The 18,104-nt window shown below is 40.2% G+C and overlaps 1 protein-coding gene across 2 annotated transcripts; it reads left to right on the plus strand.

Moving 5' to 3' along the window:
- The first annotated feature begins 1,304 nt into the window (after window positions 1–1,304).
- Window positions 1,305–16,612, plus strand: NAA20 (N-alpha-acetyltransferase 20, NatB catalytic subunit). 2 transcript variants are annotated; one of them, XM_042980977.1, is made up of 6 exons: window positions 1,305–1,426; window positions 6,137–6,161; window positions 9,453–9,543; window positions 10,244–10,379; window positions 15,518–15,663; window positions 16,097–16,612. In XM_042980977.1, the coding sequence occupies exons 1-6, from the start codon at window positions 1,374–1,376 to the stop codon at window positions 16,180–16,182; spliced, it is 537 nt and encodes a 178-aa protein (XP_042836911.1). In that variant the 5' UTR covers window positions 1,305–1,373; the 3' UTR covers window positions 16,183–16,612. The 2 variants fall into 2 exon arrangements, with proteins under 2 accessions (XP_042836911.1, XP_042836912.1); XM_042980978.1 differs by lacking the exons at window positions 1,305–1,426; window positions 6,137–6,161 and adding an exon at window positions 7,295–7,406 and having other exon boundaries at window positions 9,477–9,543.
- Window positions 16,613–18,104: the final 1,492 nt, after the last annotated feature.

Consider the following 18,104-nt stretch of genomic DNA (forward strand, 5'->3'; position numbering starts at 1 on the left):
TTTTTTTTTTGAAGTTTATTTCTTTATTTAGAGAGAGAGTGTGAATGGGGTAAGGGCAGAGAGAGAGGGAGAGAGAGAATCCCAAGCAGGCTCTGTGCTGTCAGCATGGAGCCTAAAGAATGGTGACATCATGACCTGAGTGGAAACCAAGAGTCTGATACTCAATGGACTGAGCCACCCACATGCCCTGGGAGATCATTCTTATGGGCTTACCTACTTCCTCAGCCATCTGCTCTCCTTCCATGCCTGGCCCACAAGTCTGGGCAATGGGCTGCTGAGCATCCCTGTGGAGCCTTGGGCTCCAGGGCAGTTAGATGTGAAGACCTAGGAATTCAGACTTATTGAGGAGTGGTATGGGTTAGTTTGACCTCTGCAATACGTCCCTCAAGACCAACTCAGTAATTGCTTAACAAAGGAGAGAGGGGTGAGAACCTCCATAAGTAGGCAGGACATTTCTTAGCCTTTGGACCTGTACTATCCAATATGGTGGCAGCCACTACCTATGAGGCTACTGAGTGCTAGAAATGTAGCTTATGCTACTGAAGAATGAAGTGTTTAACTTCGTTTAACTTTAATGTAAATTTAAATTTGAAAACTGATTATTCCTTTAGGTTATTTGAAAACTTAGTATGATTGGCACAGTTTGAGTATGAGAATCTGCTTTTTAACCATACATTTTATGTATACATTTGATGAAATCTAAACACAGAACAAGTATTTCCGATTTCAGTTCAGCTCCCAGATTGAAATATACTGCAAATGTAAAATACACACCAGATTTCAAAGACTTAGTCCAACAACAACAAAAAAGTAAAACATTTCATTAATAATTTTTTTTATTAATTACATGTAAAATGACAATATTTTTTATATGCTGGGTAAAATAACATCTACTATTACAACTCATTTCACCTTTCTCTTTATGTTCCTAAACGTGGTAGTAGAAGATTTGAGATTACACATCACTGGGACAGGCAGCGCTGAATCATGCATGAATTCTCCCATTTGGCTCCACTTCCATTCTCATTTATTACCGGGCACCCAAGTGGTCCTGAACCCCGCTTTTCAGTGGTGGCTTCCTAGCCCCGGTCAGCTTTTCGTTTCCTTCCTAGGAGATCACACTACCTATTTCTTTCACTCACTCCCGCGGAGTTTTGAGGTTCCAAAAGAGGAGAACCCGGCGACTTTACAAGAATGACACTGCAATTCCAGACGCCGGCCGCCAGAGGGAGCGGTGTTGCCACCTTGGTTGCCAAGCAACTCGTGGCCCGGAAGCAATTCCCTGCCCCGCCCCACGGTGACCCGCGCAAAGCGACTACCGGCAGGGCGGGCGGGGCTCGCGGCAAGCCGGCCTCGGCGGCGGCGGCGGCGTGATGACCACGCTCCGGGCTTTCACGTGCGATGACCTGTTCCGCTTCAACAACATGTGAGTGAGGCCCCCGGGGCTGACGCTGGTGGCTGCATCCCCTCTCCCGGGCCAGGGCCCGCGCCCGCGGGAGCCACCCCCGCCGGCCGCCATTGGCGCCTCCCTAGGGGCCGCGGGGTCAGAGCCGGGGCGGGGACGGACGTGCGGAGCTCCCCGCTGACCTTGGCTGAGGTGCTGAGACTTCATCCTGCATCCTTGCGTGCTCGTTGGGGCCGGGGCAGTGCGCGGGCTTCCTGTCGCGATGGCTGTCCCGACGCGCCCGCGCGAGTGGTAGGAGGTGGGGGGGCGGCCCGAGCCCAGCTCTAGTTCTGCCGCCTGCAGCCAACATCCGGCCAGCTGACTCGGCTTCGTCTTCTGTGCAGCGGACAGCACCGAGGCGCCCGCCGCGGAGGTCGTTGCGAGGTCAACAGCTAAGTGTTTTTTTGGGAATACGGACGTTGTGCAGCCCACCTGGTGATGGTTAATCAGTACCCGAGTGAAACCTTGTGATGGTGGCATCGACCGCCGCCGTTCCTTTCTCGGTCCGGGTTGGTTTTTGTGCGTTTTGTTACCAAAGCGGCGCATCCAGCCTGGAAAACTTTGTGTTGTGAGGAGTCGGGGCATAGGGCACATGCTGGTGGAGACCCTCTGTGTGTACTTTCTTTTAGTCCGTGTTAAGGCAGGACCTGTGACTTGCAGGCACATTTTTTTTTTTTTTTAAGAAAAGATTTTATTGTGGAAGTTTCTGAACATTTAAAACGTCGACAGAATTTTACCTTGAACATCTAAAGACACATCTGCTGGATTCTACAGTTAAGCGTTTTGTTAATGTTGACTTTCTCATACATCTATCTGTCCATCCACCCACCTACCTACCTACCTACCTACCAACCAACCAACCAATCCCAGATCCACTTTCAAGACAGCTGGGTGGGTCAGATTCAAGTGTCAAGAGAATGGCAAGAAGTTGAGAGGAGTTGGCTAGAAACCTTTCAAAGAGGGAGTGAGCCTTGAAGGATGGATAAAATGTTGGCAGTGATGAGGAAGTTCTGGAGAAGGAAGCAGGTGTGAAGGTGAGAAAACCTAGAGTGTGGCCAGACAACTGAGAGACAAGTGTAACTGTGGTAGGGGGTTTCTCTGAGCGGCCAGAGGAACTGGTGAAACTGGACTTTTGCTCCGTCGCTGGAGGGTTCAGACTTGTTTGTTAGTTGGGAAGAATTTTCTAATGAGCCTCTCCCACAAAGCAGTGTAACTCAGGTGAGTTGTGTTGAGCTCCCGCTGTGCCTGATGGGTGCTGGCACTTGTAATAACCCATGTAATCCTCACAGTTCTCTGAAGAAGGTGCTCTCAGTATCCGCATTTTTTTGTATGAGTCAACTAAGGTACTGAGAGTTCAAGTCAGTTGCCCCAGGTGATAGAGCCCTGTGGTGGGAGTGGGTGAAGCAGGGAATCTAATCCAGGAGATCGGCTGTAGAACAGTGGTTCTTTCAGAGTGGTCCCCGACCACCAGGGAACCCTTGGAAAATGCAAATCGTCGGCTGTTTAAGGGCCAGTGCTCTGGAGCCCTAGCTCTTCACCACAGAGCTGTGTGGAATGTGAGGCGATTAGAGGGGGTATACCAGGCAGGTGAGCCACTTAGGATGTCCTGGCAAGGGACTAGAGATGATGACTTGGCAGAGGTTTGGGTCTGGGAGGTGCCGTTGGTGGGGGGGGGGGGGGGGGGGGGGCAAGGCGCCTTGAAGCTTCAAGAGTGTACAGGGCAAAACCTTGTTTTAACTGTAGATCTGGGGAGGCTTAGCCCTAATTTTATATGAAAATGAATACAGAAGAAAGAAAATAAGCACGAACACTTACAATAAAACTTTAGATGTCAAAGAACTGTCTAGTTTGTTAAGGCCCCTTCAGAATATGCCATTGGGAACTCCTCTTCCCATGTCCTCCAACTGCACACTTTGATTAGGGCACTTTCACAGAGAACACTGAGAATCACTGGATGAGGGTGCTGCAGTAGGAAGTGAAGATGCCGTGGATGTAGAAGCACTGCGGTTAACTCAACAGGTGTTTTACTCATTTTTGGATAGATATCTTCATGCCTACTGTGCATCAGTGCTAGAGACACAGCAATGAACAAAGCAAAAAAATGTTACCTTTATGGAATTTACATTTTGGAGGGGGGGGGGGAAAGGAAGTACGACTGTAGAACTTATTATTCAGTCCAAAGAAAAACATGAAAACAGGGAAGGGAAATAGGGAGTGAGTGGGGATTCAGCTTTAGGGAAGTGTTTAGGGTAGGTGTCACTGCAGAAAGACCTAGGGAGATGAGGGAGTGAGTCCGGTGGATATTGGGGGCAGGAGAACTTCCAGGCAGAGGGATTGGTAAGGGCATAGGTACCTGTTTCTGACTGGAGGAGGCAGCCAGGGTGGCTGGAACAGAGTGAGAGTGGGAGCATGAGGAGATGAGGTCAGAGTCACAGGGCTAGATCTTGGAGAGGCTCTCCTAGGAGTTGGGCTCCTCTGCGAAGTGCATTGAGATACCCAGGTGGGGAAGTTTGGGCTAAACATAGAAATTTGGGTGGAGGGAGGCAACATTATGTAGATGGTATTAAAACCAGGAGATTAGGGGCCCCTGACTGGCCCAGTCAGAAGAGCGTGTGACTCTTGATGTCGGGGTTGTGAGTTCAAGCCCCATGCTGAGTGTAGGGATGACTTAAATAAATAAATGTTAAAACAGAAAACAAAAACTGAGAGGAGAGGTGACATCAGTGGTGGAATGACTGTGGATAGGAAAAAAGAGGCTCCAGGACGGTGCCTTAGGTGTCAAGTGTTGAAGGAGACCTGGTGGCCCGGTGAGTTGGGAGAAAAAGCCAGTACTGGGTCTGAGAAGCTGAGCAAGGAGAGCATTTCAAGTGGAGGGAGTGAGGAGCCATGTAAAGAGCTGCTGACGGCTAAATGTGCAGTGTGTGTGTACGATTATCCCAGGAGAGGAGAACTGTGGGAGCAGGAACCTGGGCACTGAGGGGGTGGATCTGCTCACCAGCAGTCCAGGCATGGGCACAGGAGAGCGAGTAGAGAGGGGCACAGACGCTTGAGGTACAGGTGGGTGGGTTTGGTGGTGGGATCTTGGTGAAGCTTTGTGCCTGCTGTTGTGTATTCTCTGTGTGAAACAGGAAGCAGCCGAGATTGGAAAGGGGTGGCCTTGGAGAGTTGAGGCAAGATGAGAGGCTTATAAAGTAGTCGTTGAGAGGTGTGGGAGAGTGTATTCCCACACTGTGTGGAGCAGTGATCAGCTGTGGCTGGGGCTTTTCAAGCTTCTGCAGGGTCAAAGTGATTTTCGGGATAACACTAAGATGGGTTTTTTGCCTTTTTCATTGTCTCACAAGTGCACAGTGGAGTTTCCAGTTGTGTGACTTGCAGTACCAAGCAATACAGACACAGATGAGAATCCATCTGCCTTCTCTTAAGCTAGACATTAAGAAGATCTGTAAAATTGTTAAAACCATGCCACTCTTGTCGCTAAATTTTGTACTTAAAAAAAAATTTTTTTTTAAGTGTTTATTTTTGAGAGACACAGCATGAGCGGGGGAGGGGTGGAGACAGAGGGAGACACACAGTCCGGTAGCAGGCTTGCTCCATGCTCCCAGCTGTCAGCACAGAGTGGGCACAGCACACCTGGGGCTCAAATTCACGAACCCCAAGATCATGACCTGAGCCGAAGTCGGATGCTTAACCGACTGAGCCACCCAGGTGCCCCTAAATTTTGCTCTTGAAAGTAGGATGACTTTTCAGTTAAAAAAAAAAAAAAAAGGTTTTATTAACATGTAATTGATTTATTATTTTAAAATGAATATTAAAAATTTAAATATCAATAGATATAATCCACATAAACAGAAGTTCTTTGGGGATCCTTATTAGTTTTTGAGTGTAAATTGGTTCTGAAACCGAAAAGCTTGAGAACTGCTGGCCTAGAGAAGTGCATTGGTAAGGGTCCCAAGAAAGAATCTGACTGGGTACACAAGAGGTAGATTTTCAGGTGGCTGGTTTTGAGTCTGGCAAAATAGTGGTTCCATTAACTGAATAGGAAAGTGAGGGGCAGAGCTCTTTGTAGACAGACCATAGGTGCATTGTAAGAACTGCTGATTTGGGACTGTTGTGATCTGATACACTAGAGAAACAAGTGCTGAGCGCACCAGAGTCAGATCCAGGAGTCTCCCTCCAAAAGTTTAGGGATGGGGTGATGGGAAGAGGAGGTGAGAATGTAGAAGAGAGGGGAGCAAACACCTAGTGGTGAGAGGCCCACACTGAGTAGATGGAATAAAGGAGAAAGGAGTTGTCAGGGAAGGCCTAGAGACTGGCTGGAGGGACCCCTGCCAGATGCTGCAGGAGCTGGTTTTACCTTCTGTTTGTGATTTACATGTCTGGTTGGGCTCCAGTTCCATTAATGATTTATTGTCATTTAGAAAATGGAAGGTTTTGATCAGATGTATTAAATAGAAAGTAATTTGTAAAGGAAGAAACAGTTAAATGAAAACGTATAGGTATCTTTATAGTGGCTGTGATGGCTCAGTTTGGCCATTAGGTAGCTTACACCATCCTCCTTACCCCTAAATTTGGTTTTAAAGTTGTGGATTTGGCATGTTTTGTGTTCCTTGTGCATGTTTTCAGTTTCAGTGTCTTATTTAAACTGGTTTTGTCAACACTGCTTACTATTGACATTTCTTTTGTTTCTTTTAGTAACTTGGATCCACTTACAGAAACTGTATCCTTTAAAAAAAAAAAAAAGTTAAATGAAGGCTTACTAGGAGTAAGGAACATGGAGGAACAAAGGAAAAAACAGGCTTGAGTATAGAAAAACTTTAAAACTTGTAATCCTGGAAACATAAGCAATAGTGAAAGCACTTAAAAAAAACAAACTGGGAACAAGAGTTGTCTTAAATCTGCCTGACAAGATGCTAGTATAATGACCTCCTAAATCTTCAGCAGTGCAGCAACACTGCCTACCTTGCCCCTGGGTAGGAAGAATGGCTCCATGCAACAGAAAGCAGTGACTTCAGCAAGATGGGTTATTACTCTCTGATGTGAATGAAGTCTGGAGGTGATGAGTGGTCTGTGGTGGTTTCATGAAGTCACCAGTGACCCAGCTGTGCATTTTAACCACTGTACCACTCCCAGGGTGGCCTTGGCATTCCTGTCTCAGCTGCCAGAGCAAATGGCATCACATCCATGTTCCTGGCAGGAGGATCAACAGAGGGGAAGGTGAGAGACACCTTCCCTTTCAGGAGTACCTTTGGGAAGTACCACACAGGACTTTCTGTATCCCATTGACTAGAACTTGCTTCATGCCACACTTACTAGCTGTAACAGTCTGGGAATGAGCCCAGCTTTAAACTAGGGCTTGTTACTAAAACAAAGAGAAGATCTGGGGTAATAATTAGCAATATCTAACATGTTCCCCAATAGAAGAATGGGCAAAAATGTGTGAAGTTGGGGTGCTCTGGGTTATGTCTCATTAGCAGACAACCCCACATTCTCAGTGGCTTAAAACAAAGTTGGATTTCTAGCTTATGCTCCATATCCATTGCAGGGTAGGAGGGTAATATTGACTGATAATTTAACAAAAGAGGGCACAGTTCAGGCTCACAGTTCGGTCAAAAGACATGGAAATTAAAACCAAAATGAGATGCCATGTTTTATTTTGTTGTTTAAATCTCAGTCCTCTGTGTAACGTTTATTCATTTCTGAGAGAGAGAGAGAGAGAGAGCGAGCGCATGCGTGAGCAGGTAAGGGGCACAGAGAGGGGGATGGGACAGAGGATCTGAAGAGTGGGCTTTGCGCTGACAGCAGCAAGCCTCACGTGGGGCTGGAACTCACCAACTGTGACATCATGACCTGAGCTTAAGTCGGACGCTCAACCATCTGAGCCACCCAGGTGCCTCTGATGCCATGTTTCATCTATCAAATTATCAAGGATTTAAAGAAATGATAAAACTCAGTGCTGATGAGGGTAAGAGCAACATTTTCATAAACTGCTAGTGACAGTATAAACTGCTTGCTGCAGTCTTTCTGGAAGGTGCTTTGGCAGTGTAATTAATACACAGTAATTCCATTTCCCGGAAGCTGAAAATAATAGTAGAGTCAATTATGTCAGGAATTGACAAACTAGGTGCATAGGCCAGATGTGGTCCACTGCCTATTTTTATTTTTGTAAATAAAATTTTATTGGACACAGCCATGCCAAATAATTTACAACCTGTCTGTAGCTTTGTCGAGACTGTCCAGTTTGAGTAGATGCAACAGAGAGCATATGGTCCACACGGCCTTGAATATTTAACTATCTCTCCCTTTATAGAAAATGTTTGTTAACCCCTGAGTTATGTGTTACAGAATTATAATATTAAAAATTTGCAATAACATTCATACATAACAATAAGGAAATGGTTAAATGAATTATACTATATTCATGAAGGAATTTAAAAAGATTTTTTGAGAAACTGAAAGTAACCCAGATGTCTCTTTCAAGAGATAGGATATTTAAAGTGTTCACACAGCGGAGTGCTATACAGCACTTATACACTATACAGCACTATACAGCTATTAACAATTAACTATAGGTATAGGCAACAACAAAGCTACATATCAGAAACAAAGTTGAGTGAAAAAGCAAAAATATCAAGAATTTCATTTGTATTTCAAAAATTATGACCTTTTAAAGACCCCTCCAGAGGTGCCTGGGTGGCTCAGTCAGGTAAGTGTCCAACTCTGGATTTCGGCTTAGGTCATGATTTCAGCGTTCATGAGATTGAGCCCTGAATCATGCTCCATGCAGTTCGGAGCCTGCTTGGGATTCTCTCTTTCCCACTTTCTCTGCTCCTCCCCTGCATGCACTTTCTCTCAAATAAATAAGTTTAAAAAAATAAAGACCCTCTCCGTGTTTAAAAAAAATTTTGTTTTGAATGGCCGAAAAACTTCCACTGTATAGTAAGGTAAAGTATTAGGATGCGAATCAACTTGCATGGTATGTGTCTAGTTACACTTAAAACTTACAGTAAAAGTCCCATTATCCAGGTGAGGCCATGTTTGAAAATAATCTGCCAGGTCTTCATGATTGATGAACAGCATCTGGGCTCCTCCCCTAGGAGAGGCAGTTATGGTGTGAGTCAGTGGCTGCATGGTGAGAAGACTGGCTGGCCTGCTGTGTTAAGGGTTATGTTTGAAGAGTGCTGAAAATAACAGCTGTCCTTCAGAGAAGTTTGAAGAATATATTGCTGAACAGGTTTTATGGGAACTTAAAAATGTGATTGGTGGTGGCCCCTCAGAATTGCATCAGCAAGCTTACACTAAGAAGAAATATAAGAATGAGCACATATCAGTAAGGACGCCAGGGTTGAAGAGTTACATAATGAGCAAATTATTCAGGCATTCACTCTTAGGTCAGCTTTTATTTGTAGTACCAGAAAATGAGAATTTGAGTCAATGGAGGGGAAACACAACAGGGTAACTGTTAAGTTGACTCTAGAAGTGATTAACTTTTAAAGTTATTTTCACAGTCACACAGCTGAAGCTAAAATAGGAACTAATCCCTAATTTTCTAGTGCAATTATGGAAAAGTAAATGTATTGAGTATCTACTTTGTGCCAAGCACCAGGGATGGAGTGAATGTGACATTCATATTCAAAAGGGAGAGAGATAGTAACAAATACCAGGTGATGGTAAGTGCTGTGCAGAGATTTATACTGTCACTAGCACACTGTGTACAGTGTGATCTGTATGGACACAGAAGAACTTGGGAGTCTAGGTTCTCTGCTTCGTATTACATGGTGTTGTCTCCATTCACGTTTGAAGTTATATATTCAGTCAATTTTGTTATAAATTATTAGTGCTAACCTAAATATTTAATGTACTGACATGGTTATGGTTATCAAAATTATACATATATAGGACTGGGGATAAAGTAATATATTTTTTAAAGGAAACTTTCTTCATAACACTCCTTTTATTAAGAATACTTCTTACTGTCAATTACTTTCCACACTCCTTAACAAGACTCTAGTATGGGATTCCTTTTTATTTACAGTACCTCGCCCACTGGCCAGAGTATTTCATTGTTGCAGAGGCACCTGGTGGAGAGTTAATGGGTTACAGTAAGTATAATACCAACCACTAGAACATTTTTGGATAGGCAGTTGAGATTTTAGTATAGGTTTCAACTGATTTAGATTGATTGCAGAATTGCAAGTATAATCATGATGCCTAGAATTCTATTTTTCAACCATTTGACAGCTTGGTGATGCCTTCTATGTTTGAAGCATTGTGCTAGGTAGGCCCCAGGGGGATACAGCACTGAACCAGACAGACATGGTCTCAGGCTTTTTAGATCTATGTTTATGTTACATTTCTACATGGTTTGTTTGGTACATAATATAGGGATGGTAGCATCTTCATTGAATTAGTAGGGTTACTAGTGAAAATTTGAGCTGTGCATTATCTATTGGTGTGTACATAACCTACCCACCTACGTAAAATGTAGATATTTTAAAAATATATGTTCTGATTCTGAAATGCAGATATTTTTAAAATGTATGTTCAGTTAGTTGTGTTTTTAGTGTTACTCTTTTTAAAGAAAAAAAACCTTTTTCTAATTCTCATTCTACAACTAGATTCAGCATTATAAGTGAGATTTAGATAAAAGCACCAATAACCATTAGCTAGATGACTTTCAATGTTACTTAAAAACTAAAATTTGTCATTAGTTTCCTTTATAATAATAATGTACCAACAGTCATTCTGTATTTTTGTGTAAATCCATGTGTTTAATTACTGAATGCAATCTTTTGTTGGCAGTTATGGGTAAAGCAGAAGGCTCTGTAGCTAGGGAAGAATGGCACGGACATGTCACAGCTCTCTCTGTTGCCCCAGAATTTCGACGCCTTGGTTTGGCTGCAAAACTTATGGAGTTATTAGAGGAGATTTCAGAACGGTGAGATCTTGCTTTTTAATTAATAATTTGACTATTTTTCTCATAGTGAACATTTATAAGATTTTTTCCATTCAGGCTGAATATTGTACTTTACAGTTTACAGGATTTTCATTTTCAGTCTTCAGTAGTCAAATATTCATAGTAGTAGTACAGTCCCTATTTTGCCACTGAGGAAGATTCAGGCAAAGTGAGTGACCTACCATAGGCTTATATGCTTGGCAATTGGTGCAAAGACTAGCTCTCAAGATTTCTTTTAGTGGCAGAATGTGGCAGATGTTCCTGAATTCGGTTAACATCATCCTTGGCGTCTCAGTTATTTTTTTCCACAGTGCCCCTAAGGCCAAAAAAATCCTCTAGTTTAATTTTGAGTTATGTCCTAACTGCTTAGTAAGTATTTATAGCCTGATAACCTAGTAGCTATTTGGAAAAAAATAAACAAATTGAAAGAAAAAATATTTTTATTTCATTGTTAAATAACTGGTTATCTATAGCCTTTTGAGCATTGAAGGACTTCTCATACCTTGGAAACCGATTTGACACAACCACCTGCATTCTTCTTTCATACTGATTTTCTGGTTGTATTGGGTTCTTTTAATCATAGGAACTGCTAAAACCTGGCTTCATAAAGATACTTTGTCACCAAAAGGAATGTAACACCATGTAATGCTGCATTTGTGAGTTATATCAAACTAGTAGTTTAGTTTGCCAGTGTCTAACATGAAAGATTTGTCTGTGTTTTCCCCAAACATCTGAAATATCCTACAGCACCTCTAAGAGTTCGGGCCACCTTAGAGCACAGTTTGGGGACTGCCAGCATTAGGGCTTTTTAAAAAAAAAAAGACCTGTTGTGTATGTGAAACACCTTCATTATACGAGATAAAACTAATGTAATTAAAAGACTCCTACCAGCTCCCATTGTAAAAAAGAGGTAAAAGATGTATATACGAGTTTAATCAGTTGTCAAGCTGCCATTTATTTTTTTCTCTTAATGCCTAGAAATATATAGGGAAATATAGGGAAGGGAACATTTGCTGAGAAAGGCTCTTGAGGCTTTCCACTTAATGGACTTAATAAAGGGAAGTTTTAAAGGAATAACCATGGCCTGAAAATGCTCTGGGCCAAGTTGGGGACAAGAGGAACTTGAGATCATTCAGGGAAGAGATAGCATTAGCTGAAAAAGAAGTCAATTGTAGTCCTTAAGAATTTAAAGAATTCTCCCTGGACTGAACAAGGAAGAAGAGAAAATTTTTAGTTTACACACATTTGTTAATGGCGTTAAAGTATTTGGCATTATTGTATGGTGGACAAGGAGTTAAGAAATGGGTTCTAATTAGCTATCCACTCTATGCATATGATTAATGTATTTATGGGATAGAATCTCTCTCAGAGTGGAAAACCACCAAGCTCCCTTCTTTTCTAGGTTCTAAATCTTCATTACTTTGGAATAGTTCAGATTTGTGCGTGTATGTGTGTGTACCTAGCTACATACACACATGTATTTTTAAATATATACATTAAAACAGAAACTATAATTTCCAAACAGAAAAAGTGGAATGAGAAAAATCAGTCCGTAAGGAGAGAAAAAGGAGATTAAAGTGGTAAAACAAAAAGCATGAAATAAGATGGTAGCTATGAATCCAGATATAATCAGTAAATACAACACTAAATGGACTAATTACTCTAGTTAAAAGACAAAGGAAGACATGCTAAGTAAAGCCAGTCACAGAAAGACAAGTACTGTGTGATTCCACCTATTGGAGATATTTAATACAGGTAAATTCAGAGAATCAGAGTGGAATGGTGGTAGCCAGAGACTGGGGGGCAGGGGCAAAATCAGTAAGCATAAAGTTGTAGCTAAAGAGGATGAATAAACTCTGTAATCTGTTGTACATTTACCTATAGTAAAAAATGTACATTTAAAATTTATTAAGGGAAAACTTCATGTTAAAGTCGTCTTACAACAGTAAAACCATATAAAATTGAAAAGACAAAGACTGTCAGAACTATATTCTATTTACAGGAAATATGTGTAAAAATTAAATATACAGGAAGATTGAAAGAAATTTTTTAAATTGTCATGTAAAATTCTAACCAAAAGACAGTTGGTGTACTTAAATTAACAATAGTCACATAGTTCAATAATTAACGGAGAAAAAAAGGGTCACTGGATAACAGGTAAAAGATTTCATGTATCAGGAAGATGTAATAATTATTAATTTTATGTACACGGTGACAAGGTAAAAATGAGAAAATTGATAAAAATACAAGGAGAAAGAATATAAAGCAAATCATTACTATAATGAGAAATTTGAAACATGCTTTCTGCTAGAATGATTAGAAATTAAGGGTATAGAGCAAGTGTCAGCACTTTTTCTGAGCCAGATAGATACCTAGACTTTACAGGCCAGCTAATATCTCATGTGTGTGTATGTGTATGTATCAAACACTCTTTGAAAATTTTAAAAACTGTTCTTAGTTTGAGAAGTCTACCAAAATAGGTTGCAGGCAGACCCCCTTCCTTAACAGATTACAATCAGTACCTAAAAATCTTTGCAGAATGTTAGGCTTCTCTGGTAAATTTTACCAACTATTTAAGAAATAAGTTCAGTTTTACACAAAGAAGGAACATTCTTCAGTGTTTGTTTTTTTTTTAAGACTAGAATAACCATGATAATAAAACCTGACAAATATGAGGAAAGAAAATTTGAAAAAAAATCACTCATTATAGATGCAAAAATCCCAGAAAAATCTTAGCAAAATGGATTCAGCAATTCATAAAAAAGGATGATTTATCAGGGGAAGGTTGTTTTTAACGTGAAAATCTGTAGATCTGTTGGACCATATTAATTAAGAACATTTGTTATTTCAGTAAATGCAGAAAATGCTTTGATAAAATCCAATTGATTAAAAACTGTTAGTATAGAAGGGGAGAACTTTCATAACCTAAAAAAAGAGTATCTACCAAAAACCTGTAGTAAATATTATTAATGATGCATTGAATGCTTTCTCTTTGAAATTTGGGACAAGGAAGGATGCCTATAGTTACTCCCTTTTTGGTAATTTACTGGAAATCCTAGTCAACACAGTAAAAGCAAGAAAAATATATGAGAACTGAGAAAAACCAAAACTCTTATTTTTATACATCTAAGATTGTACAAACAAAAACCACAAGAAGCTACAAATAAATGTTTAGAATAAAAGTTAAAGTTGTTGGATAGTCAGTATAAAATTCAATTTCATTTCTATAAAAACAGTAAAATTTAGGAAAAGATGCCAGTTATAATGGCATCAATACATTAAGCCCTTTGGAAGAATCTAACAAAAGCTCTGTTAGAGGTCTCTGAACTTTCTAACACGTTACCAAGAGACCGTAAAGATGACCTAAGTGTAGAGATAACCACCTGTAGTAACATGGAAGGCTAAACTGGTATTGATCCACAGAGCCAATGTAACGGCAATCAAAATCTCAAGTCCTTTTTGTGGGACTTGTTGATTCTGACACTTACCAGGGGAATGGAAGGAGTCAAGATTGCCTTGAGCAACAAAATGGGCGGGTTTGCCCCTCCAGGTATCAAGCTGTAATGAGTAAGCTGTGTGTTAGTGCTGGAGTACTAGTTTAGACTAGTGTAAAGAACTGGCAGACAGATGCAGGAATGTATGGATTGACATACCTCAGAGGAGGCAACTGAAGATCAGCAACGAAGGGATACACTTCAGTAAAGATGGTGGCACAATTAGCCACATGGGAAAAAATTTTCCCAGATTACTACTACCTTACAATACACAATTCCAGATTTTTTGAAAACCTAGATTTGAAAAGCAAACTATTACCCATTTTAAGATAATAGAGAGTTCATCCATGACCTCAGGGTAAAAAGAACTTAAACCATAAAAAGGCTAACTGTAAAGGAGGTTCATATTGCAACTTCATTGAAGTGAAAGAACTTTGTTCATCAAAAGATATATAATAACAAGTCAGGCCACAAATTGGGAAAAATTTTGCAGCAATCATTTATACAATGTCAACTATTCAGAATACATGGAGAACTACAGCTGGGGGGGGAGAGAGAAAAAATGTGTGAAAGACCAGTAAGGACAGTACGAAATGAGAAATCTAAATGGCCTACAAAAATACAGTTAGCCTTATTAGTAACGAGAACTGCCAATTAAAATTGCCCCGTGATACTTAAGAGATTTTCAAAAATAAAAGTGTCTGATAAACCAAGCCTTGGTACTGTGGGAATGGAGTCTTCCCCTCCTCTGGGAGTATAAGCTGATTGGGAAATGGGCATTAACTAAAGCAACTGAAGACGCCCCCATGAGCCAGTGACCACACCCCTAGTTGTAGACTGTACTGTACCATGAGACATACAATAAAAATACAGCAGCATAGTTTGTAATAGTAAAAACCGGATTATCTGTGGGGAATGGGCAACCTGTAGTATATATCCATCCATGCAATGGAATGCTAAACAAAGGGAAGATAAGTAAGATCCCAGCTACACCAAGGCTGACTCCTACTTACTGAGAGGCAAATCACCAAAGGATAAAAGTTCAAAATAGGAAAAGCTATAGTAGGTGGTGAATCTACAGCAAAAACCAAGGAGCTAATGAGCACAAGAGTCAGGACCTCTGGGTAAAGGAGGTGGCTGTCACTGACAGAGAAAACTGAGGGCTTCATGGCTGCCAGTGTCAGGCAACCAGTGTCCCGTATTTACACTTGGGCCATGGCCACATGGGTGCTTGTTCAATACCTTTAATTTGCACATATGGGTGAAAGTATTGTATCGCTAGTTGATAAAATGAGCATGTCAATTACTATGATATAAAATACACAGTAATTTAAGACAGAATTGTGGCTTAAAGATGCTTTTAAAGTTTGTCTTTTAAGAAAATCTAGGTTTTAAAATGTTAGTATGCAAAAGAAACTCATCTCTTTGTACTGCGAGATAATTGTCATAAATCCTCAGAAGTAAAAATTGGTATGAGGTAATCAGCTGCAAGGTTCTATTACTACTATTTTATGAATGGTAGTCAAAGCAAACTAAAAACAAGTGTTGTTTTTAAAAATAAGTATTTTCTAGGATTTCTCACATTCTAACATTTTCCTTTTTTTTTTTTTTTTTTTTTAATTAAAGAAAGGGTGGATTTTTTGTTGATCTCTTTGTAAGAGTATCTAACCAGGTTGCAGTCAACATGTACAAGCAGCTGGGCTACAGCGTATACAGGACAGTCATAGAGTACTATTCAGCCAGCAATGGGGAGCCTGACGAGGACGCTTATGGTGAGCTCCCTTCCGTGGCAGTATCCCCAAGAAGCCACCAGAACATTTACATTCATTCTACAGACTGAAAATTATTTTAGTAAATTTAAAAGAATATTTGTTGGACTTAATATTTTAAATTTGAGCATTATCTAATATTTAAATCTCCCTTAACTCCTTTATGAACCTATCACTGGTTAGCTTACATTGACTAACCAATGATTAATTACTGTCAATTGTTTTATTATGTTACAGGGATGTTAATTTTACTGAGATTCTCACAAAAGAACATTCGTTTGAAGAGCTGAGTACTTGTGACTAAGAGTCTCATTTAAATACATTTCTCTCAGGGTCTAGGGGACAAACCTTTTATGGGAACTTTACATATGTATACCCTTCAGATTTCATATATTTTGATATTTGGGTATTTACATTAAGTTTTGCTTCCTAACAGATATGAGGAAAGCACTTTCCAGAGACACTGAGAAGAAATCCATCATACCATTACCTCATCCTGTGAGGCCTGAAGACATTGAATAACCATGGGCAGTGGTTCTTAGGCTGAGGCTCCAGATATTTTATGGACAATATTGTTTTCATTGGATGATCCCGGAGCGCTATTAGGAGAAAAGTAATTATTTAGGTCTTGCAGATTTCAAGAAAATACAGGTTATAAATTTGAGTCTTACTGTTTCCAGTTAGCAATATCATAACTATTAAAGCTGTTCACTGTAATAAAATTCAGTCAAAAAGGCAGCTAGGTCAGATGGAAACATTTTAGTATTTTGGTTCATAATATTCACTATATGTTAAGGGGAAAAACTTGCTCCAGTCTCCTCCTAAATTCTGTGCCTGAGAACCACTGCTGCATACATATTTTTTATTTTGTATTATCTGTTAATTGAAGCTTTAAAAGCATATATGAAATGTATAAATCTAAAATGTATAATAAAACGCATTGTTGACCCTATGAATGTGTTCTGGAAACTTGGTCATTTATAAAATTCAATCTGGATTGAGAAAGGCCATCATTTAGGATATGATGTTTCTTTTGTTCCATAAGCCTTATTTTTTAAAAATTTTATTAAAAAAATTTTTTTAATGTTTATTTTTGAGAGAGATAGAGCATAAGGAGGAGAGGGGCAGAGAGGGAGACACAGAATCTGAAGCAGGCTCCAGGCTCTGAGCTGTCAGCATAGAGCCTGACATGGGGCTTAAACTCACGGACTGCAAGATCATGACCAGAGCTGAAGTTGGATGTTTTTAAAAGCAAACATGAAAATCCCTGCCCAGTGTACGTACGCATCCTTCTTATTGCATAGTAAATTCTTCCCAGATACTTGATAGTGTTAGCCCCACATCTTTTGTCTCCTCTCCTACTACTTTCCTTAAATCCTGCCTTTTCAAAATATAAAATGACATCGCAGTTTCTAATTCTTAAAGGCCATGAAACTATGTAATGGGCCAACCACTTACCTTCAGGTATAGTTTTCTTCAGCTGTAATATCTGAAAATATCCAGTGAACATTAGTAAAACCCCACAGAAATGATTACTAAACAGTTTTTCCCTCTGAAAGGACTTACTCTGGTGGAGTTGAGAGTAAGAGAAATGAATCTTTTATGTTTCTCCCATGAGAAGGTAACTTTTTCCTTCATGCATGACACTAATCAGAAAGTGGTATTATGAGCTGACGTTGGAAACATGACCAATTTTTGTTCTTACGTAGCATAAGAACAGGAAGCATAAGAACAGCGTATGTTCTAACAGCTTATGTAAGCATAAGAACAGCATGCAGCATAAACAGGAAAGAATTGTAGGAAGACTCTAGTCACTTATATTAGCATCTTGACCTGCTTTCATCTTACCCCTTGACTCTGCACTTAGCCAAAGGGTATTAAAATCACAAATGTTCCTCCTCACCAAGTAGACCTCAGGACTCCATAGTCAGAATCCATCTGATACCCAGCAGCTGGGGTGACACTGGTGCAGTGACTGAAGCAGTGAGGCTGAACACACGTTTGTCTTTTACCCTGACAGTCCTACGTTCTCCCTTCAAACACTAGCTTATTTTCAAGATAAAATTTAGTAATACACAGACTAGCTTTTTTATTCCTTTGGGTGAAATTTTTGCAAATTTAATAGGTTTACCCAATTAAACAAGTAAATAAATTTGCCAATTGCCTTTACCGGTGACAAAATATTCTTGAAGATAACAATTCTAGTCAGATAGCTCAGGCACTGAACAAAACAAAAAGCAGGCTTGAGAAATCAGGCCAGATTAAAGAAAATAAGATCAGTTAATTAAGGCACATATTATTTGCTTGAGGATATGAGCAATGTGTCCGCAAATATGTTACCATCTCTGCTTTTTCTTTTTTAGAATTATAGTTGGTTATCTACCTTGTTTCTCACATGTTCTAAACCAAGAGTAAATCACATGCATCAGGTTTTACAGTAGCTA

This window comes from Panthera tigris, chromosome A3, assembly GCF_018350195.1.
Source record: "Panthera tigris isolate Pti1 chromosome A3, P.tigris_Pti1_mat1.1, whole genome shotgun sequence".
NCBI lineage: Eukaryota > Metazoa > Chordata > Mammalia > Carnivora > Felidae > Panthera > Panthera tigris.